The sequence below is a fragment of the Cuculus canorus genome, chromosome 7 (assembly GCF_017976375.1).
Source record: "Cuculus canorus isolate bCucCan1 chromosome 7, bCucCan1.pri, whole genome shotgun sequence".
Classification (NCBI taxonomy): Eukaryota; Metazoa; Chordata; class Aves; order Cuculiformes; family Cuculidae; genus Cuculus; species Cuculus canorus.
The window spans coordinates 16,512,407-16,539,852 of record NC_071407.1 but is presented as its reverse complement, the minus strand read 5'-3'; the positions used below and the strand labels follow the sequence as shown (position 1 = coordinate 16,539,852).

Here is a 27,446-nt window from a genome sequence, read left to right as displayed (position 1 = left end):
CATACAAGAACTCACTCAGACTAGACTGACATTTCAGAAGGCGTGTTTATGCAGGCTTGGTGCATGCTTGCAGAAGATATTTTTTTCCATTTAGTTTCAAGTAGAAATTCAAATGTGAAATTTCAAAAATAGTTGAATAGCACCTTTATGTATAGTTGTTTTAAAACAGTTCTTCCAGCCCAGAATGAGGTTACCAGTGAGAGGTACCTAGTTTTCACAAACCAAAAAGCTTTGAATCTAGGACTACGTTTAGACATCTTGCTTTGATGACTATTGGTGTTCTTTTTATGCCATTAAATAATGGCAATAGCCCAGTAATCCAGTGCAAATTACATGATGCACCAAGCCTTGGGTATGCATGGTTCCACTCACTGGTCATGGATTTTGGAGCCTGCAGTGACTGAACTTGCAGTCAATTCAAAGTTAAGACTTTGTCTTCATTAGCAAATATTTCACTGCAGTAGGGGCAGAGCTGAAGAGCAAATGGTTGGTGCTGACAACCTGACATCCATGCACTATCTTTGCAGTTTTTATTTCAGCCTAGTTCTGGTCTGGTCCAGCTAAATACCCATTAAGCAGGTCAAGGGCAGTTAGAGGCATTCCAAGAGCACATTTCTTGCTTGAGTTTTGCTATAACTGAATGCAGTTTGAGCACTGAGAACATGGTAAACGGTCTGCTAGCTTGGAAAGTGCAAAAAGCTGTTAATTAAGTATTAAGGTAAGTAAAAATGTTTTTAATATACTTGGTGCAATGTTCCTGCTGGCTTCCATTTGAAAGTATTAACTTACAGAATACTTAGAACTAGTCAGTACATATAATAATCCTGAAACAATGATTGTAGGTTCTACTCCTCCCAGTTTCCCAGGCGCAGGAGTCTTTTTGATGTCATATCCAAGAGAGCCATCACTGAGAGTATTATGGTTGCATAGCAACCTCAATGTGATAAATAACTGGTTTAAAGCAGTCCGTTGCTGTGTATTTCTTTTCCAGCAGGAGCTGAACAGTTTCTTGCACTGCAACTAATGAAACTCAAAAACATACAGTGTTTTAAGGCTAAATATCTTGTTATTTTTGGGCACCATCACCAAATTATCACCAAATTATTATCACCAATGTATCTTGAAGTACCCAGTATTCCAGCATTATAATTTCTCTGCAAAAACAACACCAAGCCCCATCTTGCCTCTCCCCCACACTTGGATTATAAAAAGCATAACAGAAAATTCTATGTATGAAGGTAGAAATAATCTAACATATATAGTAATCCAGCTGTAGTTTCCAAAAGCATTAGCTTCTTATCTCATTAACTACAGTGAAATTCTTCTCTACAGAGAAGCCTAAACATAAACATACACAACACACAAGTTATATATTCCCAGTTTTGTTTATTTTCATGGAATGCTAATTTAGTTACAATATGGCAGTTCATAACTACTGAAATGTGACATTAGTTAATTTCCAATGTTGCAGAACAGTCTTGATTTATATATATTGTTTTAAAACAATCTTATTTTACATGGTTGAGGTCTCTTGGTGGTTTTTAAGCTCTGATGCTTATGCACACAGCAAGCTACAAACCTTAGGTTTTATATTTATACATATATTCTATGTATTCAGACAACTGCTGTAAGTTATCTATAATTTAATATTTATAAAAAGTGCACATACTGGTGCATATGCACATCTAGAAACACACCTCTACTACTGCCTCCCTTTTTATAAAAAGCTGTGTAACATACAGCCATATTATTCTCACTCACTGCTATTAAAGTCCTTTACTATCTTTGTTGCACAATTTCAACTATTCAATTCCCTCAAACTGAATGTAGGTACTTCTACGTATATTTCCTCCTAAAGAAAAAAAAACTCCTCCCTATTCCTTTAAGAAGGTTTAAATCATGCATCAGTTAGTAAACAGTCACTTTAGCATGGATTTTAGAATCCTAGACAGTGTAAAATCTACTTTTGGAAAATGTCTGTCTGTATATTTAATTTCTTCTTTTAGTTACAAAAAATATATAGGATTGAAACATACTGAATACATGCATCTCTCAAAGTGGCTATATTCTAGCCTTATAGATAAATTAAAAAAGTACACCCCTGCTAACAGGATGCAAACATGGCCTCAAATAGGCCATTACCTGTATTTAATATAGCTCATTACATTAAAAAGTTCAAGTCAGCTGTTCTCTCAAGATGGTGTCAAAAGACTGAAGAGCATATTGTATTTATACTCAATATACAAAGGCGGGTGCACACATCTAGTGCCTTTTAATTATTCAATGCTTTCAAGGCTTCTAGGCTTTGCCTCTGGTGATAGAAGTCCTGAATTGATCTGAATGAAAGTTTAAGTTGAAAATTATATTTAATACACCGTAAAAGCAAAACGTGTTTAAAGGAAAGATGTACACTGAACAACCTGAAGTACTCACTTAAACAACTGTACAAAACTATTATAGATACAGAAAGAAATAATGGTGGACTTAACTTCAAACAGAAGTAACACTTGTTAATATATGTAAAAACTTGCTTTGTTTTATTATTCTACCAAGTAAGAATTTGCAGCCGTCCAGAACAAGTAAAATTCAAACCACCTCACAATGTTTACATTTAAAGTTTTTATACAGTGCAAACGTTTAAGACAGAATAACTTCCCCAGTGAAACAGATGACACTACTCAGTGCCAGTCATTTGAAGATTCTTCTTTCAATAAGTCTATTTACACATTAAGCTAAAGGTTCACTATATATGAAGTTTGCTGAATATCAGCAGAAAAATAAGTGAACTAGCAGCAGCTGAATTACAAATATATGATGGTTACTTTAATGAATGCATAAAGTTTTCAAGATTGTATTCAGTGTCATACTGTTCTTGATCCCATAGTTCTCCAAGGTTTTCGAGTACTGATTTCATTGATGCTTTCCCAGATGAGGAAGAGGTAGAGGTATCTGCTTTTTCAGTTTTTCCATCCTTAACAAAAGAAAAAAGTAAATATATAGAGTAATGTTCTCCAGAATATACCACATTCTTTTGATTGTTTTGGGGAAATACCACTTCCTCCGTTTTTTCAGAGAGCCGTCTACTACTCATCATTCCAACTTCAAGTGTTTGTCTGATTAAATTCTACATTTCAAAGCAAAAGTTTTCCCTAAGTTTACTCTATTTTTGCTAAAGATTTATAAAAATGGTCTTTACCTTGTCAAGAGTGAACAGATCAAGAAGCTGTTCTGTTCCCATGCTCTGCAGGCTTGTGTTTTCTTGGCTAATCACTGTATTAGCAATATTCATTTTGAACTTTTGAAGACCCATGATCTTCTCCTCCAAAGTTCCCCTTGTTATCAGGCGATATACATTAACAACACGTTTCTGAAAGAAAAACACACACTTAGCTAAAAAATACCATCTTAAGAATTTGAGAAAGGATAACCTTTTAACAGTCATCACAGACAGTCTGGAAGCAGTTTGGCTTGGAGTTACCACTTGCTAACTGTACTCAGTAAGTCTGACTGGCATTAGGCAAAAAGAATGAAACTATACCAGATATAACAGGCAATTGTGCCTGTTCTCCGGAAGTCAAGAATTCACTGCTTTGTGTAGCTGTAGTGAGACTAAAAGCAGTCATTCTTTCCCTGTTCTGGAAAAGGGCAACCCTGTGGGGTTTCCATTCAGTTCCTTGACTCAGGTGCATCTATTTCTCCACTAAAGGACGCTTCTTTCCTGGCCTCTCCTCAGCAGCTCAGGAAGTACTGAAGAGAAGGTATACCAAGTTGGGGCTAAGATACAAAAGTACATACTTCAATATCCGACTATTTGCAAGAAAGCACTACGAAGGGAAGCCTGGTGGAAAACCCCAGAAATCCCTTTTACTACATGCCACCACCTTATCCAAATTTGAAGTAAGAGGAGTTCAGAATTGAAAATAAAAGTCCAAAGAACTTATGGGAAACTTTTTCACCTGTCCAATGCGATGTGCCCGATCCATGGCTTGCAGATCTCTCATTGGATTCCAGTCATGTTCAACAAATACTACTGTATCAGCACCTGTTAAGTTAAGTCCCAACCCACCAACATGAGTGGTGAGCAAAAGAACATCTATAGATGGGTCGTTATTGAACCTGCATTCAAAAAAAGTTAAGCACAGTAAGTTTCATTTAAGCAATGAATTTAAGAACCTCAACTGCTTTGAGGCAGACAAAAGAACAATTTTGTACCATAAAAATAACAGTTCATTACAGCTATCTTCATATTACTTATGAGGGGATATGCTTACCGGGAAACAATGGAATGCCTCTGGCCAGCAGGTATACTGCCATCTAGTCGTAAATAAGTAACTGAAGGTAACTGAGGTCTCAGAAGGTCATGCTCCACTATATCCAACATACTTTTAAGTTGACAGAAGATAAGTACTCTGTGCTGGGCCACTACAGCTTCTGTACCGCTTTCTGAGGAGCCACCATTCCCCAAACCACAGTCTAGCAGCAGCTTAAAGTAAGAGAACATTAATTTGTAACACCAAAATGGCAGTAGGTCTCATGAACATTGATGTACTATCAAAAGCAGAAATAAGAGAAACACTAGATTACAGAAGGAAGTCTGTAAATGACAGTCACTTAAGTAATAATGCAAAGTTTGACTTCACTGTTAAACTGAAAAATTTAAAGAGTCAGAGTAGTAAGAGTCTTCATTTTCCTTTACTTGCAACAAAATTTAAATTATTTAATATAACGTAGCTTTATAAAGCCAAGTTCCCCATACAATAAGCAGGAGAAAAGTTCTTCTGTAACAAGAGGGATAGCAGTAAGAAACAGAATAAAAGTATGCCAACAAAAATTACATAAACATCATCACCTTGAAGGAAGCTTATGCTTCTTCCTCTCCCCCTTGAATTAACAGCAGAAATAGGGCATATTACTAAACCCCCCCGTACCCCATTTCATTTGCTACTTAACTACTGTTTTAAGATCAGTCTTCATCTTCATAAGATTTATAAACCAAACCCTTCTAAACTAACATCAGTAGAGACACTGAGAAAATTGGCACAACATGCGAGTCTACTTACTTGTTTTAAAGCAGACAGCTTGGGTGCATGCTGGATATCTCGAAGAGATGAATTATGAGCTGCTAGTTGCTCTGTAATTCTTTTATATTCTGGATGTTGAGTTGTTAGCACTAATGCTGGATGGTTGCACAGCTTCCGTAAGTACTGCAATGCCTTTATTTAGGAAACGAAGTTCAAACAAATGGTTAGCGACAGTGTAGGTACAGAAAAAGGATACAAAAAACTGAAAACTTATAGCATCCACTCAGTCACACTCCACAATTTGGACTTCAGGGTAGATTCTCCTTCAAATAAAGTTGCAAATTTTATTAATAAAACATGTATTTCAAACTGTATCCAGTAACTGTTATGAGCACAATGATCTTGGTTCCTGTTGCAGGAACAGTGCAAAGATTATCATTTCCCACATCTTCCTGTGAGTGTGGGATACAGCAGACGTGTAGGGGAGCTTTGCTGAACCTTTGATAATTGTTTCCAATTAGCCAAGAAAATCTATAGTTCTGCAAGACCATAAACGTTCCCAATTTAGATCTAGCCTTAAGGAAACTTTTTGGTTCATGTTTTAGATTTGGAGTAGAACAACTGATGAGATCAAAATTAGTTCCCTGTTGTTTTGAGGTTTTGCACATTCAGTAATCAGTTTTTAATTGAGAACAATATCCAAGACCCACAAAATGCCTGAACACAAGTTGAGCACAACACATTTAAAAAAACTAAGATTGTTTGGTATGACCTAAGACACAAAAACATACTTTAAGCATAACAGCTATAACAGCATGTTCCAGGCAATCTGATCCAAAAATCTAAATACTTTATTTAGATCACCTGGCCACAAATGTGTAAGTTTACTATTTTTATTTCCATTTTATTAAACCCAGAAATACAGTTACCAGAAATAAACAAAATAGGTTGTAAAAATTACTGAAGAATTCTGTACCTGAAATACATGACCTGTAGCTTTAAGTTTTGGTTTTTCAGTTTCTTCGTTCAGTGAAATTGAAGACACTGTTTCATCAATATCGCATTTGGCACGAGACTTGGCAAAATCTTCATAAAGCTGAACCTGTAGACCAGGCCCCAAGCAAAAGAATGAGTATGTTTTCCTGACAGAAGATGAACAGTCATTTCTAGAATTTAATTCTGAAATAAGTTCTGAGTTATGATAAATCTCTTGGAATCTCTTGCAATTTATTTTCTTTCAGCTTGGAAACTATTATTTAAAAAATGTGCAGATGCCCAGATGTTGTTCCTGTAGAATGATGCCAGAAATTATGCTAAAGAAACACTCTAGTGCAACTGGACAGAATTTAGTCTTCAAACACATACTACAAAAACTTGAGTCCATCCAGAGAATGTCAGAGCTGACAGATTGACCCAGGAACACGGATGTGGTTCCTCTGTGGTCTTAACTGTGCTGAAAAACTCTAAGCTTCCAGACACTTTCAAAGCATACCTGTAGAGGACTGAGAACACAGTAATAATCTTGAATAATTTTGGGTGGAAGATCTTGCAGTACATCCTCTTTCATTCTCCTTAGAAGGAATGGCAGAACTTGGCGGTGTAGTGCTTCCATTGCAAGAACACCTAGTGAAGGAAGCCGAAGCAGTATTTCAGAAAGGAAATAATTTTCAAAAACATTCAGCCCCCACATCAACCTTATACATTGGAACTCACGGCACTCTCTTTTCATTAGCAATTCTCACCTAAAGGAAGAGAAGGAGAAATTGATCCTTACCAGCCTCTTGCTCTCGACTGGAGCTTCGGGCATCTCTGCTTGCCAGTATGGGTTTGCCGTAACGAGCTGCGAATTGGCGTTCGGTACCCAAAAATCCTGGCATGAGGAAGTCAAACAACGACCACAACTCCAAGACATTGTTCTGAATGTAAAAGAAACACTTGTTAAATTATTTTGAAAATAATGAATTGTTACAAGTTATCAGAAACACTTCCATACATATTTAATACAGCCTATAAAACACTAAAAACATAACACTTGAGCTCCTGGAACATGGTTCCAGGCTCATTCACCAACTGAAGTTACAAAGCCCAGGAAACAGTGGTCTTAGTCCTGGAAACTCCACAGACAAGTCTTTAGAATAAAGCCCAAAATCTGGAGTTCTCAGAGTCAAGTTTCTTGCTAATTTCACCAGAGGCATAAGGAAATTCTCTCTCCCTTTCCCTCCCTGCTTCTTAAACAAGTGGTAGAGAAAGTCTTGTTGCCAGCTTTTGAGCCCTATTAGTGCCACAGATCTCACACCTATTCCCCTATACACTGGTATACTGGGAAATGAAAAGGATATAGTTCCAAGTGTTTAGCAATTAAAGGCTTTTTTTACAATGTATACTTTGAATAAGACAACTCTAATAAGCACAATAAAATGGATCACAAAATAGATTTCTTGCTTGTTTTCTACTACTCACTCAACTCCTTCCAAGAAAAAAAAAAAAGGCAGTTACCTGGATAGGTGTCCCAGAAAGAATTATCCTGTAATTGGCAGTCAACTGTTTTACTGCTTTTGACAGCTTTGTCTTTCCATTTTTTATTACATGGCCTTCATCAAGAATGCAGTAATTAAACTTAATATTTCTAGAAAAGAACATAGACTTAAGTAGCACTTAGAATTCCAAGCTATTAGAAACTCCAGAAAACAAGCCAATTCTTACCTGAAGAAGTCAATGTCATTTCTCACAACATCATATGAAGCCACTATAAGATTGTGTCTTTTCACCTGGTGCTGTAATCTTGAGGAAAAAAAAAAAAAAGAGATCATAACTGAAGTGTTCCTCACATGTTATTTCAGCATTTAAAGGTGCCATCACAAGTTTTACCATGTCCACAAACTATGCTTCCGTAGCAGTAGTAGTGAAGTGAAACGCAAAATTCTGTGTGATTTTACTCTAACCAAGTCAAAAATGCAATATCTATTACCTTGCTCTCTCGGTAGGAGGTCCCGTATAGTGCAAAGGATTAAGATATTCTTTTGAGCAAAATTTGCCCACTTCATCCACCCAGTGTCCAGTGAGCGTAGGAGGGCACACCACCAAGGAGGGAAGAGGAACACTGTCCACCAGTTTTGTTCTTGCATATTCCTGAGCCCTTTAAGAACATCAGAACAAGTTTAAAAAAAAACCTGTTTTTCACAGAACAGCTGAAATTGGAAAGAACCCCTGTTCAAGCAGAAGCACCTACTGCCTGTTGCCTATCATAGATAAAGCCTATCATTAAAGTCTTTGAGATAGAATGTTATTTATTTAAGCTTACCTGTGGCAATGATCACCTGCAAGAATGCAAATGGATTGTAAAGTTTTCCCTAAGCCCATGTCATCACATAGAATTCCATGGAGTTTGTATTTATTGAGAAATGCCAGCCAGTTCACTCCATCCTGAAATCAGAAAATAAAAAGACTGTCTCAGAAGTAAAAACTAGATTTTGGCTAGTTCAGCTTCACTTCAAACATCGCTATATTCTATCATCCTTCACTGCCCAACTATGAGCTTGTTTACCACCATAAATGTATCCTCACCATGGCCTATTTGCTCAAAGCAGAAGGGAATAAAAGGAGAAACATAAGCAGCCAAAGAGTGCAACGAGGCTTGGCTTTCCAGCAGTGAGCTGCTACAGTCAGCAAAAAATGACAGAATCCAGAAGAAAAAAATATCATGAACAGAAAACAGTGTAAGTGGCATTACTTAATTCCTTCTTCCTTGCCCTAGAGTCCAAGATAAACACTGCACAGCTAAAGCTAAAACAAAAACCAGAAAGATCACCAACTCTTACCTTTCTGTAAAACCTTATCAGACTAGAACTTATTGCTCTTAAAATAAAAATAGAAGCTGTTACCTGCTGGTATTTTCTGAGTTCTGCTTTGATTGGTACTGGAATTTTATAGTTTTCCAGTTTTTTTCCATCCAATAATTGTTCCAGAAAGTGACGTTCTTTAGCCTTCATTCGGATTAATTCTTCAGACATGTTTGGTGGATCTGGTATACCAGCCTAGGATATTTTTAAAGCAGTAATGTAAGAGCTACAGGACTTAATTCTCACACAGACACTAAGAAACAAAACCCCATCCTGGCTTAGACATTTTAAACAAACAGGTGGCAAAGATCTGCAGTCTTCTCAACTGTATAAATCCAAATTCAGTAATAGGCAAGGAATCAAACAAGCATCAACTCACCCAGGGCTGTAGCACGTGAAAGAAATACTGTCCTAAAGGACAGATTGAAAAGCTTGAAGCAATCACATTAGAATAGCAGCAATCCTGGTTATGCTTTTAACATTTTACAAAGACTAAGCTATTCTGCCTCCAATCAGAGAGTTGATCTGGCTGGCTAAGGAATGCTTCGACATCCATTTCCCCTTAGACACAATCTACCATCCAAAGTTGGATAGATTTTTCTCCTATGGATGTTAGTAGAATTAGATCTAAAGTGATACTGAAATCCATAGGTGCAATTCAAGCAGTTGGAAACTACTACAATAAAGAAAAACCTAAACTTCGCCAGGTTTGTAAGAGTTGATCTTGGCTTTCAAGGTACTTCCCATACTAGGCTAGAAGCCCAAAGCAGCTATATCTGGGTACCAAATACACTCAAACATTCTTGCTTGCTAACCATATACAGCAGAAAAAAAGGCACTGATATTCCTTCATCACACCTGTCATCCCACTCTCCTGGGCCGCCACCATCTTTAGTTAGCTTTACATCAAAACTCAAATTGCTAAATCACTTAGGGAGGGTTCCTGGCTGAGAAAATGTCTATCAAGTAATTCCACCATGTATGTGGTTAATAAGGTGGGGGGAAAAATAACATATTTCAGATGTTTGAAATGCTCCCGTAAGTTATTTAAGTACATACAGACAACAGCCTAATTGTTCAACTGCTCTTCCTACCCTCTCAGCTGGAAGAACATGTCTGAAGTGCAAATACCATGCCAGTTAATTTAGTTCAACAATATTGTCAACTTGCAGCATAATTGCTTATCACTAAAATAGGACAGATTAAGTTGATACATTTATCCTACAACCCTCCTTTCAACCATCTTTCATTTTTATGGTTGAATGAATAATTAAGTTGAGAATAAAGATACAGGAAACCAAGCGCAGCTAAGTTCTCCAAACCTATTAATTACTATTCTTTCCCCAATTCATCACAATTGGAAACCAACACAAAAAAATACAGATTAGAAATTCCAACAAGCTTATTCAGACCTCGATCAATTTTACTTATCTAGCAGCTGAATTCAAATCTTGCATTTTAGGCAGCAAATAAAATGCCAGTAATATACACAAAAGACTAGATAGACTGCTTTGTTACAGCACTGTAAGTCCAGCTTCAGGGACATGAAGCTGAGAGAGTGGAAAGAGGGTTGCTTTAATAATACCACTGTAACTACTGAAAACAAAGAGTCTGCCTTATGAAATGTCTGCTACTCTAAAAAGTTTCCCCATTTAAAAAAGTAAAACTGTATCCATAACAACTTCATAATTTTTTCTTCCACATAAAGCACATGTGAGCATTTAATAGTGAAAAAGCTAAGAACAGTTATTTCAATCTCAAAAAAATGATTTCCTGGTAAAGCAGTTCCCTGTAAAACACTGATTTCCCTAGTTGCTATTGATCTAGCTCTTACTCTTTCCACTGGGATGACTCCAACCCCATTACTGTTATCAATTTAAATTCCTTGGTTGGCTTAACATTTAAACTTGCTAGTATTCAGAAGACCGTCTCACAACAATACTGGTATTGTCTCATTATTAACCTACTTCACTCTCACTCTGCGTATTTCTAATTTCACATACTTAATATAATTCTATACCCGATGCTGAACTCCCTTTAACTGGAAAGGGAAGCCTTAAAGGAGTTCTTGAGTAAGTACAGGAAAGAAGCATAAACTCATAAAGCATAAGTATGCGATTAATAAAACAAGCATTCTACATTTTTATGAGCTGTTCACTAAGTTCTATTAAAATCACTTTTAAAAAAATTTAAGCTACACACACTCCAGAAGATTATATTCAGATGTATATGAACAGCACTGGTGTAAATGGCATTGGAATGAACAGCAGCACGCCAGAAATGAACTTCTAGTTTGCTCACTTTAAATGCTTTCAGCATTTCAGTGTAAGCACACAGAAAGAAAGCACTCCACTTACGGTAGATTGGTAGTTATCTGATTCAAAGGCTCTATTATGCTAAATTAAAAAATTAAGATACCAAATCCATTAAACTGACTTTCGTTTCATTAGAAACATGCAAACGAATTCTGAACTGTCTTCTATTACCATCTGCTGGTGAAAATAAGTTACTTAGAAGCCTTATAGTCCTTGAAGTGCAATATTAGAGAGCACCTGAGGCATGCAAGTTCTAGGAGGAGTGAAAAACTGAAGCAAATCTGTACTGATTAAACACTACTGGATCATAATAAATATAATATTCTGCTCAAAGCTGTTGGGTAGGTTTTTTTTTTTTTTATTTTAAGTAGGTAGGAATAAGTAACTGTACTTACTGTCACATTATTTCATTTTTTCCTTTTGTAACAGTATTTCCTTTTTATGCATTTCTCTTGATCATATACATAACATCACATTTACCTATGGAGAATGCACGTAACTCCCAAGACTTTTGAGCCAAAACTAGCAAAAGCAGCATTACGTGCATAATTAACAAATATATACTTTAACTTCACTTACACAGTTGAAATGAGTTTCTTAAAAAGAGAAACCTTAGTTTAATTCAGAAAATGCCTAACACTGGGTCCAATTTTACATTATAAAGCACACTTCAACTATCTGTTATGGACTCAACATATATAAAGCAAGTAACTCATTCAGCATTTAACATGCCAGAAGCTTGGACTTCATGGCTCGTGAAAAAGCAAACAGGACAGTTCACATATTCATATACATACAACCTGAATTTACCTCAAGAGGCATGAGTCTAATCAGCGTTGCAAAGCACTGAGTAGCCATGAAACGTACGCTGTCTGTCTGATCACTCATTCTACCCAGAACTGGAACCACCAGAAGAACAATGTATGGAACAATACCAACATCCAGCTGCTCCATTACACCTGGATCAGTTATTAAGGAAACAGCTTTTACCAGTTCAGGATTGTCTGACACCAATATATACCTGGCAGATTTCACACTGAATAGACAAAACTCATTACATTACAGATTAATTCTCATTAAATTACATTAAATATATAGCTATACAATTATATTACATTCAGATGAACAAGATTTCTACTAACAAAGCAATGGGGGGGAACAGAGAAAAAGTCTAATTTACCCAGTTACATTTAGGGCAGTGAATTTCATGGTCCAAGAAACTGAATTACTTCCACCAAAACCTCATTTAACAGATAAAGGCAATGGAAAGGAAAGTTTCTTTTATTTCTTGTCTACAGGAAGAAAATATCTTAATTTATTTCATTCCTCCTCTCACTTTCTTCAGGCAACAGTTTCTGATCCCTCAAATAATGCAGCTGCAAAGAGGCTTCTGCATTTTTGAATACTCAAGAAAGGATACAGGCAAGTGCTTCAATTGCACCTTCTTGTTTGGTGTTGTCATCTATCGCTCCCAGCCAGGGTAGAACTTTCTCTAGAAAGACATTCATTGTTTCCATGGTAGCTATTTTGCTCATAACACCTACACAACGAGCAGCCATGTGTCTCACTGCAGTACTGGGATGTTGAAGGCACATATAAAGATGAAGCAAATGCTGTATTAACTGAATAAAAGCGAGGGGAAAAAAAATTGTTAATACAAATTAAAAACAGATTACTGAATTATTCTGAAGTAGTCTTTTAAAGTCAATTTTCTCCCAAAGAATGCTTGAAATTGCTTAAGATCTAATTGTTTAGAACAAAAAAGTGTTTCTGAAGAAAAAGGCAATTGAACTTTGAACAAGTATGACTCCCCAATACAGTTAAAAGTTCAGAGAGTAAAAAAAGTGTTTAGAGTTTCAGTCAAAATGCAGACTAAAGCAGCCCTTGATAGGAGGTATTTCACACTGGGAAAAAAAAAAAAACAACAGTACTAGGTACTCAGAACTTTTTATTAAAAAAAAAAACATTATTGCTTAAATACAGATACTTAGATTAAAGCATTCCTTCCAGCTAGCAAATTCGTCCCAGACTCTTCCCATACACATTTAGGCAGAGGAATTAACCATGTTGGGAGTCTTATTAACTGTGTGGCAAGGAAGACGCACAGAAGGAAATTCACTTCTTAATGGGGTACATGTGTACATGCATGCCTATCACCAACACAAATACATTTTTATGTTGGGTAACTTAAATGGACAGTCAGTTTTTCTCTAGTGTGGAAGTTCCGAAGTATTAGTTTTGATGAACCAATTCCACTCTTCAACACACTGTAATGTAGTTTTTTTTGATACCTGTACACATTATTAGCACCACTCAAATCCATCTACACAGTAACTACAGACCAAATGTATATTTATAGAATATGTGTATATATATACATATATAACAAAAATCTTTCCCAGTCATATGCTAAATTCATTCAAATTACTTCAGTGTTTTATTAAAATAGATAAGAAACAACTCCATATGTTCCATGTGAATTCTCTCCATCTGCTCAGAATTCTACAGCCATTCCTTATACTCATCCTTTCCTACCATATCCTTTTGAGACAGGGTTCTGGCCTACTTATTCCTTGCATAGGAACCTTTTTTTATATTTTTATCATCCTGTTGCCTGTCTCTATGCCTCTTCCAGTGCTACAAAAATTCTGAAATACAGTACTAAACATAGGCTAGATACAGGCATAATGGTGACTTTCTTGTTCTGTTTCTTTCTTAAGTCTTTATTGCTTCTTTTAAACCAGTATTTTACATTCAGCTGATACTTTCACAGAACTATCCTAAATCCAGGATATATCTCCTATGTAGAATAGTCACTTCAAAGCCTAGAACTGCCTGTAACAGTTAGTGCACTGAATGGTGGGTAAAAAGAAGGAACTTAATCAAATCCAGTCTACTTGGGGATAACTGAGGTCTTCCAAAATTTTTGCATTCCTTGTGCCAGGAGCTTGTCTGCTCTCAAGGTTTAGGAGATGTGGAATTAGAATAAAGCAGAATTGAGATGCTGATTTCAATGTAACACAATAGCACAATAGCACAACCATTATCATAACTCAGACAAAATCTTGTTTGGACATTTCATCTAGAGAAGGGTAGGCCACTTGTAAATTGTAGTAAGGTGTCTGCTTTTGTAGTTTATTCTACAACCTGCATAAACAAATATAGAATTTAACATCCTCCAGGACACACGAAAAAACCCAGTTTTGAGACAATTTAACTGCTGAAGGTAGAAGGCACTGTCTTCAATTTATCAAGACTAGGATACAGGATGTGGAGAGCAGGCAGGCTAACAAGTGCAATAAAAACACCATTCGAGCAAAACTGAAAAATGCCTAAAGAGAAGCCTTGCAAAACAAAGGTTTAAAACAGTGGCAAAGAACAGACTTAATTGCTCCATACAAAAGCTGCTTTGGGATATGATTACCAGAGGATGTAGCTGAGCATCCATCGAAGCTGCTGTTGTTTCAAAAACCTGTAAAGAATTTACTAGCTCCTGGGCAGGAGCATCTCCTTTTTCCAGTAAGGACTTTCGGTCTGTTAAAAACAGAAAAGGTACTCAGTTTAAGACTGACATATCGTACCCAATCTATCAGCCCCCTCAGCTTAAATTAGAGGTGTACTTACCAAAATTATTTGTGTGAATGTTGTTCCTTAATGATCCAACCATAGCATCCCAGAGATGTGGCAATCCTGTTGCCATTTCAGCACCAAAATGTTTAGCTATGGTAGATAAGGCAAATTCTGCTCCTCTTCTCTGTACGACGTACGGTTTCTGAGCCTAGAATTAAGCAGTTTAACAAAGCAGTGGGGACAGACACGTTTAAGAACAACCAGTATTTTCAAGGAGGCACCCACTTATCTAGTGATTCAATTCTGATTGTATTTATAGCTACCTACAACAAATTTGCTGGACAGCTCTTTTATACAGATAAAAATTTGAATTTTTTATAGTATATTTAAATACTATAGATTTAGAGATATGGCTTTTGCTGACATCAGCCCATTTCAGCAAGTTTTTCAAACTGGTTTCGGCTTCAAATCCTCAGATATTGCCAATATAAGACATCAAAACCAGTAGTACACTAGCAAACCTTCCTAAAAGCAATACTTGATTTGTTATTAAGCCCCCTTACCATCTTCTTCTGAAAGTGGAATTGATAACAATCACTTTAATGATTAAGAACAAAATACACAACACTGCTTAGGAATCACAGTTCTGGTAGGATCTTACTGAAACATGCTGAAGTTCAAGAATAGAGCAGTTAACAAAGAAAATCCAGCATATCAAGTGTGGAAATCACACATCCTAAAGACAGTCACATTTCAAATACTGTTTTTAATGCTTTAGAGCTTCCATTGTGCACCAAGATGAGCAACTGTTTAACAGGACAGCCACAGCACAATCTGTGGCAATCCATTTGCATGGATTTAGCTCAAGATATTCATAGCCTGTACTAAATGCAAGATATTTCAGCATAATTAGTCTTCTGAATGACACACTCAGGAGTTAAATCATCATCAACAACTAACATACGATGTTTGCATCACAAAATTTTACATCAACTGAATTCTTCCATGAAAACATCCTGGACATTCCTGTTTTAACACTATCAACTCCAGTGAATTCAAACTAACTGATGTGCAAGTTGCAAACCCAAGTTTTTGACATTTACCTCATCAAGTTCCGCAGGAATGCTTCCACTACTGCCAGTGGGGAGATCTGCAATTGGAGCTTTTGGAGCTTTTGGAGTAGGACCTCGCCGACTTGTGATGGCAAAAGCAGCCTTCTGATGTCTGTACAGTGTAATTATTCCCCTGTGCTTAGTAACTGTATGATGCATCCCATCTTTATCAGAGTTGGGGCCTAAAGGAGAATTGTAGTTTAAAACTACAAGTCATCTGCAAATTTCAATGTCCTTTAAAAAAATTGTCATGGTCCTCAGGAACGGAAAGTTTAAGCAGTTACTCTGTCAAGCACATTAGACTTGGCAAGAAAATGTAAGTGTGCAAACTGCCATGTATATACACTTATTCAGCAAGAAATAAAAGTAACAAGACTTCAGTCAAATATAAAAAGCTTGCAAAATTGATTTAATACATAAAACAATACATTATGTTCTAAAATTTAAAGTTAGGCTCTGTGTCTTTTTACAAAAAGTTCAAGACCTCTATCATGACACAACAGCAGATGCCATCAGTACCTTAAGATTTGTTTGTTTCTATTTACGCTTATCAGCTTAATTTTCAGTCAGATATGAATGTCATTCTACAGAGACAAAAGGTCATTAATTTAAAAACGAAAGTTATATAAAGGTCAAACCCTAAAGCAGGCTAGAATCTTTGAGAGTATTGATTAATTTGTGTTGTTCATTCAATCCATATATTTTTATCAAGGGACAGTTATTTAAAGAAAATCCATGACCACAGTGTGCACAGCATTCTTTGGTCATTTCAAACACTGTCCTCAACTTTTATTAACTACTAGCCTACAAAACACAACAAAACTCAGATTTTTGGTTTTTTATAACAGACTATCCTAAATTCCATACTGATTCAATTTCAATCAAAAGCTTCATAACACAAGTGAAATGTGATCCTAAGCGGGTAATAATTGAACAACACTGAATAAGTGAAAATTGGAACAATAGTCTTTTATACCTAAGGTTCCTGAAAAACTATACACATTATTCATACAGTATCATTTAAGATACTTAAATGAAATATTTACTAATTGCTGGCATTTTAAAAAAAAAACCCAACACTGAAAGACTCAAATACTCACTTTAACAATTCAGAGACATGCAGACACATTTCAAGAATCCTGGAAGTCTAAGATATCATACCTTTTGAGTTCTCATGACCACCCTGAGGCTGTGCAGGACATGCTGCTAGAGGGGTAAGATGTGGATCCACACAGAGGGAGTTGCAGAGATTCTTTACAATCTTTGAGTTGGGACAAGGAGATCTTGTTGTGCACTGCTGAAGTAACTTTGCTATACATGAAGCCACATAGTTTTGTACAAGTGTATTCTCTTCTTTTTTGATAGCTTCCATTAGAGGTTTAATAACAGGATTTAGTTTTTCTGGAAGTTGTTGCAAGTTCACAACTGCACACGCAGCAAATGTGTGGACACGCAGATGCAACAATTGCCATTCTTGATTTGTTTCTGTTACAGTCATTTGGACTTGTTGTCGTTTACTGTCCAACTGCTGTAGAATTTTAGGATTCAAAGTAAAGGATGATGTCACTTCATTGAAAACAGAAGTAACCTAATAAAAGAAGTTAATTAAAAAGTTAGTCTGTTTTATTTACTGGAAAATGCAATATCCTCTGGAAACCACAGTTCTCATGGCAGAACACAAATCACTTCAACTGGAATTAACATCTCCATTTTCCCAGGAAATAGCAGGAAATTCTCTAAAATGTAGTTTCTAAAATCTTGAACTTCAGCTCAAAGGGAAAACCAGGCATATAATGAACATTTCAAGTCTAGATAGCCAAAGCTAAAAGAGGAGTTTACATACTCCTCCAAATTTAGACTGCCCTAAACCTGCCAGATATATCCAAACAGTCTCAACATTTAGTAAGCACATGACAAATAAGCACAGGAGAATACGCTACGAATACAAGGGGTCAGAAAGGATGTGGGAAGTCCAACGCATGATGGAGTTTTTTTTAAGCTGGTTTTCTTATGAGGAAAGAGGCTGGGATGAAAGTCTAAGAAAAAATTAGCACAACACAGTAGTTGCAGGACTTGTTATATCCTTCCCCACTCAAACTGGCTCACTAGTGTTGCTTTCACCTGTTTCCTGTGAAAGACTGCAAGTTACACGGACTCATGGAAATGCTGGTTAGTCTATTGAGAGACTAGTTAGGCTCCTAAGTAAAGGAATGATGAAGGGACTTTTTGTTGTTTTTGGTTTTTTTTTTTTCCGTCTGTTTTTAAACATTCAGGTCAACTCTTTCATCTATCAGACTTGTACTGCTTCATTCCCAGGTTCAAAAGAGTACCTGCCTTGATAAGCATGACTGCCAAGCTGGCAACAGAGGAGAAGGCCGAAGTACTCATCCTTTTTGCCTCAAGAGCTACCTCTTATTAGCATGTCTAAAATCTGATATTTTCAGATTTAAAAAAAACCTAAACAATTGAACAGGCAGGAAAAAAAAAAAACCCACTTAAAAGCACATCTTGGGGGGAGTCAGTGGGAATAAGGTCTAGAATTTCCACAAGTTACTAGTCTTTTGACAGTAGATTTTTGTAGAAGTTCCAGCCTGCTTTGTCATCTTCTTATGTTTCAACAGTGAATCTACACCTGGAATCAGAATTCTGTCATTTTTTCCCCCTCCTGTTAAGTATCTACCTTGCACTTTACTCATTTTCAGGCATAGGCTGTAAACACAGCAAGGAAAGGGGTAAGTACCTGTTGCATATCTCAGGTCAAAGGATGTGTAAAGTAATCACATTACTTCTGAAAGTTACTGCCTGTACAATAATTATGCTGAAGATTTATTTCAGGACAAGAACAGATTTGACAGAAGGGCAGGCATGCCTCTACTTACCAGTTCATTAGCTTGATCTATTGTAAATACACTGCAGTTTACTCTGTTTCCAATGTCAATGTTTGCATCAGCTAACAGTGAGATGAGTTGTTTACATTCATTCTGCATCCGTGTAAAAGGAACAGCAATTTCATCATAATAGAGGTGTTCAGAAAGGACCCCAAGTAAACGGGGTTGCACACAAAGAGCCACAGTTGTACACTCCTATAACAGGAAAAGATGTAATTTGTACTTCTCAGCAATCAGTTCTTTTGTTCAGTTTTAGGCACCAAACAGCACAATCTAACTAAAAAAATCCAGTTTCCAGAAGGACCATTAACATTTTTAACCCAGAATATTAAAGATTATTAACAAAACTTTGTCTGCCACTAGAACAGAAATGATAGTGAATACAGAGAAGGCAGTCATATTAAAAGGAAGCACTGGTCTTGATAACACACATCTTGAGAATGGACTTATTTGTAGAAGAAATCAAACATATTTACTGATTCATAGTTCCGCCAGTTGGCATTTAGCTACCAAGTAATGTGTTCCCATTGTCTAACAATCAAGATTTTAGTATTTATACATATAAATAGCTTTTTAGCTTATCAACTAAATTTTTAATTTAAGCTAAGTAGCAGATGACAAGCTGTTGATTAAGATAGTAAATCAAATTTATTTTTGCTGCAGAAACATCCTACCTTTTGCAAGGCCGCCCACTCACAGATCACTAACGCAACACTAATCCTCTGCAAAGCAGATTTAGAATTCAAGTGGAAGAGCAGTAGCTGAGCTAATGATTCAGCTGGCTTTATTTCTTGACTAACAGTATTTACACCTGGGTCACAAATACAGCAACAAAGTGCTCCCAGCAACCTGACAAAAGGAGAAAGAACAGTCACTTACAATTACTCTGCAATTAATGACTCAAAATGAACATGCCAAGAAAGTCCACATAATTAGATTTACAAAAACACTATCAAAAAAGATAAAATTGCTTTTAATTATTTTTTTCAAATTTCCAGTAAACTGACTTTGCTGCCATCATCCGAGCTCGCATGACAATATAATCCCTGGTTGCTGGATCTTCTGCAATGCTCTCTGCCCCAGCAATATATTCCTGAATCACTTCCTTATTCTGGGTTTGACCTTGACGCAGTTTAGCGCCTGCCTTTTCCTGTGAAATAAAGATGGTAGAGGTCAAAAGTAAACGTCTGCAATAGAAAAGATGAATTCTTATTCCATACACAGTAACCATCATACCCTGCACCAGTGGAGCTAAGTGCAATAACCAACTTCTTAAAGTAGTTAATCAGTGCAAATCACCTCTCCGCTAGTATTATCATAGGTCCTATTATATGGTTCCTTCACTATAATGTTAAAACTAATACTCAACACAACTGATAAAATGAGTCCACAGAGGAAAACAGAAAACCTCTTCCAGCATGTTTTCAGAAAAACACAATGCTTTTGCACTTAAGTCAGTCCTGCAAGCAGATGGTTTTGGAACCATGTAGATGAAGACTTCATAAAGTATTCACAGGGAGTACACCACATGTCAGCACTTCAAATGCTTGTGGATAACCTGACAAGAACTATTTTGCTCCACACAACAGAGGTTCCGAGAGGTTACATTCAGAGTTGTAGAAAGGCACCACCACTTCCCTAATCCATTTCCTGCTTTCCCCAGGACAGTTAGTGAGGTCACATTTCACTTACTTTTGATCTGGTTTTTACTTCTAGCAACATATTTAAGTCAATGGGCAAATGAGATGGCTGCATCATTAAGCAGAGCCAGGCTCCCATCCACGGACAAGCAGCTGCAACCACATACTGTACAGATGCCTTGTTTAGCAGTTCCAGCCACACCTTGAGAAAGAACCATAGTGTAAGTCATGATAAATTTGCATGTGAGTTTATGGAATATCACGTACGCGCTGATAAAACTGTAGGAACCATCTTACTGTCTTTCACTCTATAACAAAGCATCGCAGAGTGCATTCATGTTAATTATTTTGTAGTTAGCCTACCTGCACAAAAGTGCAGAGAATATGAAAGAGCAGGATATACCAACACTAAATATCTAGGTTATAAGTCAAGTAAATACCTTGTGAATAAGATCCAGAATTTCTTGGTTGCTTTCTAAGATACAAAATTGAAATATGTGCCTCAACATGTCTTGCAGAATTGGAGTCAGCCATGTTGAAGAGCTCTGAAAGAAGGACATCATATGATCAAGCAGATTCTACTCTGTATCTTAGTAAAACACTGCTAACTCCAATTCTTACCTGGTCTTGGGTAGACAGCAGTGTGAATAATGTTTCCAATGCTGCTTTTCGCACAGAAGATATAGTATGATGCAAGAACGGCCACACACGTGGGACCAAAACTGTGAGTGATTGCTGAATACTTGTACATGAAGGGGAGACAGAGGCAGTGACAGGGGAAAGAAAAAACACACACAGAGCTAAGTTAATTTTGTTTATTGTCAGTTAAAGTTCTATCCAAAAGAAAGCCAGAAAAAGTATTATTGCACATGCTTGGCAATTTTGAAGGAAGATCAAATTACTACAGCTTAAACACTTAGGGTAGTTTGAGTCAGTATCTTTTTTCAGGAAAATACTGTTTTTTCTTACTGGTATAAAGAACTAGTTGATTCAAGCACACTTTTACCATGTTGTTTCCCAGATTACACTTTGGGCTTGGTTTGGATTTGGGCAAAAATGAACTTCAGCAGCAACAATCACACAGGATGAGAAAGATAAGATGTGGGAATCAGCTACCTTAAGCACAGATACTGTGAGTTTACCATGTTTATTATGAAAAATATTAACACACTGACATGCAATTCCTTTAATTTTGCTAAGTCCCAAAGTGCTAAGTTTGGCACTGTCTTCAACCAGTCACAGAATTACTTATACTGTTGATGTGAACTTTCACACGTGTAGCTTTCTTTTGAACAGTTCCAATAGTAAAGTTCCACAGGTACACGCATATGTTTTAGCGTACACAGTTTGCTCTGTTTGGAGTTTGTCAAAGAGAAGACATCAAGAAGTCTGTGGGCAGGACCACCATATGAATGGAGTCAATATGCTTTACTAAAATACCCAAGATAAATGGGGAGGGAGAGGGGGGAAAAAAGTCATATAAACAATGTCTAGTACCTTTTAATTACTTTGTTGCCTTTTCCTAATGGAATGAAAATAGGAGCACTGTCCTAACCTTCACTTTATGGAAAACTAAAGTTAAAATACTGCTTTAAATCAAGCATCTCCTTGGCATGATTCAAAAGCAGTTTTGGTTGTTCTAATTTAAAAATAACTGGACAGTCAAACCTGCAATACTGAAGCAATACTAACTAAAAAGTTACCTGCATTTGCGGACCTGAGGATAAGTCAGAAGTGAAGAGAGAAGAATCATGATACTGTTTGTGGAAGCTGTCAAGTCATCCAGCTCCAGAAGTGCATCCCACAAAGTATTGAGAATAAAAGGCACCTATACAAATAAGCAGAAGAGGTTATCATAAAAAATAGAAAAATCCAAGCGCTGCCTCTAAGTGTCATTTTCTTCACTTACACCAAAAGTGAACTTTTCAATCAGAATCGATGGAAAACAATTTGTTTACCTTCTGAGACTGAAGTTGGACTAGGCTTTCCACTACTGGTACCAAAGATGCAGCAGCAACAGCTCGGACATCATCATCCAGATCTTGGAGACCTTCAACTATTGCAGGCAAAACTTTTGGCAATAAGGTGTTGATCATGTCCTGTCAAAAAGATAAAGCATTTTTTAAGTTTAAAAATCATATAATGCCCCAAACAACTAAGATGCACTCTTAAGCACATGAATAAATGTCTGTTATATAAAACAGAAGCTACAGGTCCAAGACCAATCTAAATATTTTAGGTTACTATTCATGAAGTAAAACAAGAATAAAACATAGCAATGTTTGCACAATAATACCATGCACAGATTAAACCTCTTGTAGCGCTCAGCTCTGCTAACCTCACATGTAAAAGCATTATCAAAACCAGGCAAACCTCTACTTATAACGTTTTGTGCAAGTAACTTATGTACTTGCAGATTTTCACAGCCTGGATGTAAAAATGCAGTCACACATCTTAACTCACATGAGACTACAGGGCAAGCAAGCTTGCTTTATGGCAGCTATCCTACTGCTCAGCCACATCAACTTTAAGCAGAGCTTTTTGTTCCAAGGCTCCCTCCAATTTTTATCAGGGTTATTACCTGACGCACTGCCAAAGCGTACTTTATTCCCAGGAGACCACCATGTCTTACTTCCCACTGTTCCTGTGTAAGCAGCTTCAGGAGAACATCCACGGTTTTATGAACTCCAGTCTCATTCATGTGTTTCAATACTACGCCCAAAGTCTGGGCACAAGTCTCACGTACTGGTGCTACCACCTAGTATGATGTAAAAGATAAAACGGATATTTCAGTATGAAATTTGTCTTGGAAAGAAACCAATGAGTCAGATGAGCAAAACTGCTATAGAAATAAGATGAAATTTATGTATTGGTGACTTAGTAACAACCCTCTCTAAGCAGTTAGAACAAGCACATGCAGTATCACTGTACAAAAAAGTGATCCACTGCCTGCAGACGCCTGTGATTCACCTGTTCCCTCAGAGACAACTTACTTCATCTGAAACAAAGTCTCCAAATCTGTCCAATGCAAACACACAAAGAAGTCTAATAACCAAGTCTTCTAGCCACTCCTGATGCTGCTGAAGCATCTGTAAAGAGAAAAATTGAACACCTTGACTATATTTATTCAGTTATTTCTGATATCTTCACTTCAGCTAAAGTTCATAAGACATATGACAATATATGCTCAAATTGACTGAATACAGTCATCTTGCACAGACAGTCAAGGCAAAAAGTCAGCACTAATTCAGCTCATATAGCCTATTACCATCATCATAATTTGTTTTTTAAAAACACGTAGTACCTTTATCAAAAGGCTAGAGAGTACTTTGTAAAGTATAAAGAAAATCCCTACACAGCACGCATAGGTAAGGTCATTCAGATAAACCATCCCAACTAATGTCAACACATTCTAGGTGAGTCAATTAATACGTTTGAAGAATATTTACAAATAAACAAACTACGAAGTAATACTTCACTGTGGGAGGCCCAGTGCAAGGAACATGATTTTCTGCTGTCATCCAAATTTGACAAAGCAACTTAGACCAAGCTTGTCTTGAACCTCCAGCCTCGGCTAATTAAAGGCCCAATAGCTCTGTAACTCTGAATTTCAGAGCAGAAGTTGCATAAAAGCAGCACCTCAGGCATCATCTTTCTCATCTCCACAGTTCACCTACTAAATCACTACTTTCCTTGACAACCGCAACTTTTATGAACTATTTCCATCATGTTATGGATTTCACATTCGCATACATGTAAAAAATTTATAGCCTGCATATAGCATGCATAGCAGGCTTTCAAGCTAGCCTGGAGTGTATATACTCTTTACATGAATAGTTAAGAAACTGTTTAAAAGTATTTTATCCCTGCAGCATGTGTTACTATTACCCTGCATTCTCCCACTAAACAAATACTACTCAGGAAAGCAAGGGCAGATAGCAACTTTTGCTTTCCCTATATGAAAGTACACTAAAGTAGCTTGATTTACATTTCACAACTGTATCTCCTCATTCTTCAACACTCTCTAAACCACAGGCTCCCCCAGTTACCTTTACAGCAAGGAAGTCAGTATGAATCTGGATGAGGTTCACTATTAGTAAAGAAGCTATTAGTGTCAGAATATTTTAGAAGTGTTTTTCTTTTAAATAGACTATCTAAATACTACTTCTCACAATAAAGCAAGCAGAGCAACAGAATCACATGACTATTTAAGTGAATCCAATTAGACGGTCTGAGACACTTTACTTGAGTTACATAATCAACTTGTCAATTTTGTTCTGTGCAGCCTCATCAGCCGGGATAGTATTTTCTAGTATGGAAGCCAGTGTTTAATAGCTTTACACATCATCTACATATTAATGGCTGCTTATACAGTAGTATTGGGTTTTTATACAAGCCTTGTAAAAAGAACGTTAACATTTCATCAGTGCATACAGTGACTTCAAGCAGATTATTCTGAGCAGTTAAATCTCATGGTTTATATTTCCCCAGATCATCTACCTCCTACAAAGCTTCTGTCTCCTGAACTTGATTAAAGTAACGTGTTAAGCCTCCATGACTGAAAACTTACCTCTTCTAAAGAGCTATCTCCCATTTTACCACCACTTTTACCATGAGCTTTAAGTATCTCTCTCAGTCCAGTGCCTGCACCATGTCGCACCTAGAAAAGTGAAATAAAAAGTCAATTTTAAAACACCTGGGAATAGAAGATTAAAAACTACACTAGGTAACTAAAACAATACTTCTTTAGTCTCAATACAGATGTTTTAAGCGCTGCAGAGTTAGTGGTACTTAGGCTTGTGAGAAAGGGTAGTATTTTATTAGATCGAATCAAATACTTAAATACTAACCTGTCACAAGAAAAGCTGTTTTTTCCTAAGCATTTGCCAGCTATGACAGAAGTAATTAAAAACTGCTTCTATTCTTTAACACGGAGGATATTGTTATTATATTTGCAGTAATGTGGCCAAAGACAGCTTTCATTTAATTTAACCTCGCTGTGTTCTAAAGACAGTAGTTTTGAGAGAAAGAAGCAGCAGAAAATATTACTGGTTTTAGTAAGTTTATAAGCTAAAGAAATGCAATACTGCTAAATTTCTTAGACACTTTCTATTCATTTTTATATTGTATTTCTTAAGCAGAGTTTGGACTCCACTGAATATTCTGGAGCCTGCAAACTGAATTCCTGTGAACTACTACTCTACATAGCTTACAAACCTGCCCTACTTGGCTAAATATTTAAACCTAAGTGCCTAACAAGTGATATGGGAAAGCAAGTTATAGCTACTTTTATGTTCCCACCAGACAGTTGGAACACACTAGGAAGAGTTTTGGCAATCACAGACCACCACTGGAGACAGCCTAGTCTTAAAATCCTAATTGCTCCAATCATTTGTTCATTTGATCCAATATTGCTTACGAGAAAGGTTTTAACCAGACAAGCGGAAGACTGTGCTAGTTAGCTTCTCAGCCTCAGAAAACACAAACCAGCAAGACAGACAAATGTATAAAGGAGTGCCAGTAGTAAGATTCATCCTGCCTGACTTCAGCTGCCTGTAAGATAAGCAAGCAGTCTGAACTAGTCATCCAGGCTGTCTCTAGATATTGCAAGAAGATGCCAGAGGGTCATTTTATAAGCATTTATTTTGAAGTAATTTAACTTGTTTTTCATCCAGAACACACCATAATAACGATTCTATACTGATCTACTTCTTTAATTAATATATGCACACCCTGTATCAAATGTACTAAGAAAGCTATGAGAGTGCCTGCATTCCAGAAGACAAGTGGGCTTTAGCTTCAGCTGCAAACAGCCTGCTTTCAAATAAGGTGAGGGCTATTAGCTCAGATGCAGTGATGTGCCACAGAAATATAATTATCCTTTTTCTAGGCCCAAAATAATTGTGCTGACTGCATATGTTCTATCTCTGCATTTCCAAGACTGAAGTCAGTACGGGCAGAGCCAACTTGCTATCACTGAAACTTTGCTACAAATATACCCAATTAATTAAAAACTGAAGTTAGTTGACAACAGTCATTTCTATCTTCTGCTTAAGGAAGAGAGAAGCTACTTCATATTTTTGCTTGGAACAGATATCAGAAGGTTGTGGAAAACAGCATAAGGATTGAATAACACGGTGAGCAGACCAGGTCTTGAAACTTGAAAGTAAATTTTCTAGGCAACCAAATATATAGGTTTTGTAGTTGGTATTTACTATCATTCTAAAACCAAAAAGTTTCTTTTTTAAATTAAAAGAACAACAGATAATATGAAGTCTACTCCCCTTTTACTGAAGGAGTAGTTTTCCTCCACTTTTCTACTAGCTTAGCATTACACAAACACACCCCTGTTGTCAGCAATGGACTCTCCCAATATTCTTTAAACTCCTGATGAACCCAAGAGTTTACATTACTTAATCTTTTTGATCATAGATTCACATGCTTTTATTGTTTGAATTTCAATACTTCCAGAACTCTATTATCACTGCTTTCCTTATTTTTCCCACTCTCCAGCTGAGTATACATTACACATTTTCATTTTCCCTTTAAATGAGTCTTAAATACTTAAGTTCTCCAAAAGCACATCTGTCATAGCTATGCAATTTGTATATACAAGTAAAATAATTTTTGATATCTAGCAAAATGCTAAGTTCCTATGCATGCAGTCTGTGTGTTCCTGTTGAAGCTTTTTTTAACTTATAGTTATACCTTAGATACCATACATCTTACCTCCCAAGAAGGGTTAAAGAGATCATTGCACACCTCCTCACAGAAGCTTTCCAGAGGCCATTCATTTGCCTAAATTAAAAAAGATATACATTTTAAGTATAAGAGTAAAAGAGAAAGGATAATGCAAACGCTTCTTAATTGTAAGCCAATTAGATACATGAACAACAGACCAAAAGTCACCTTCCCTGGAGGTGTTTAAGGAACGGGTGGATGAAGTGCTTAGGGACATGGTTTAGGGAGTGTTAGGAATGGTTGGACTCGATGATCCAATGGGTCCTTTCCAACCTTGTGATTCTGTGAAAAGCTTAATTATTTTTCTTTGCTACTAGACA

At 36.7% G+C, this 27,446-nt stretch overlaps 1 protein-coding gene across 1 annotated transcript in view; it reads right to left on the bottom strand.

Annotated features, from left to right (window-relative positions):
• Positions 1-1,357: 1,357 nt before the first annotated feature.
• BTAF1 (B-TFIID TATA-box binding protein associated factor 1) overlaps positions 1,358-27,446 on the bottom strand; it is a 44,326-nt gene continuing 18,237 nt past the window's right edge. Inside the window, exons 8-38 of the mRNA XM_054071506.1 lie at positions 27,115-27,183; positions 24,956-25,045; positions 23,379-23,474; positions 22,967-23,143; positions 22,344-22,484; positions 22,089-22,213; positions 21,007-21,127; positions 20,826-20,930; positions 20,438-20,587; positions 19,753-19,895; positions 19,420-19,594; positions 18,737-18,940; positions 17,019-17,445; positions 15,849-16,039; positions 14,800-14,953; positions 14,600-14,709; positions 12,596-12,797; positions 11,986-12,134; positions 8,903-9,055; positions 8,323-8,444; positions 7,990-8,157; positions 7,725-7,802; positions 7,518-7,647; positions 6,796-6,937; positions 6,514-6,644; positions 5,998-6,123; positions 5,061-5,213; positions 4,272-4,483; positions 3,957-4,116; positions 3,197-3,367; positions 1,358-2,971 (exon numbers count right to left, since the gene is read on the bottom strand). Coding sequence (XP_053927481.1) covers positions 2,819-2,971; positions 3,197-3,367; positions 3,957-4,116; positions 4,272-4,483; positions 5,061-5,213; positions 5,998-6,123; positions 6,514-6,644; positions 6,796-6,937; positions 7,518-7,647; positions 7,725-7,802; positions 7,990-8,157; positions 8,323-8,444; positions 8,903-9,055; positions 11,986-12,134; positions 12,596-12,797; positions 14,600-14,709; positions 14,800-14,953; positions 15,849-16,039; positions 17,019-17,445; positions 18,737-18,940; positions 19,420-19,594; positions 19,753-19,895; positions 20,438-20,587; positions 20,826-20,930; positions 21,007-21,127; positions 22,089-22,213; positions 22,344-22,484; positions 22,967-23,143; positions 23,379-23,474; positions 24,956-25,045; positions 27,115-27,183 — 4,728 coding nt within the window. The 3' untranslated portion in view covers positions 1,358-2,818. The remainder of the gene's footprint in view (positions 2,972-3,196; positions 3,368-3,956; positions 4,117-4,271; positions 4,484-5,060; positions 5,214-5,997; positions 6,124-6,513; positions 6,645-6,795; positions 6,938-7,517; positions 7,648-7,724; positions 7,803-7,989; positions 8,158-8,322; positions 8,445-8,902; positions 9,056-11,985; positions 12,135-12,595; positions 12,798-14,599; positions 14,710-14,799; positions 14,954-15,848; positions 16,040-17,018; positions 17,446-18,736; positions 18,941-19,419; positions 19,595-19,752; positions 19,896-20,437; positions 20,588-20,825; positions 20,931-21,006; positions 21,128-22,088; positions 22,214-22,343; positions 22,485-22,966; positions 23,144-23,378; positions 23,475-24,955; positions 25,046-27,114; positions 27,184-27,446) is intronic.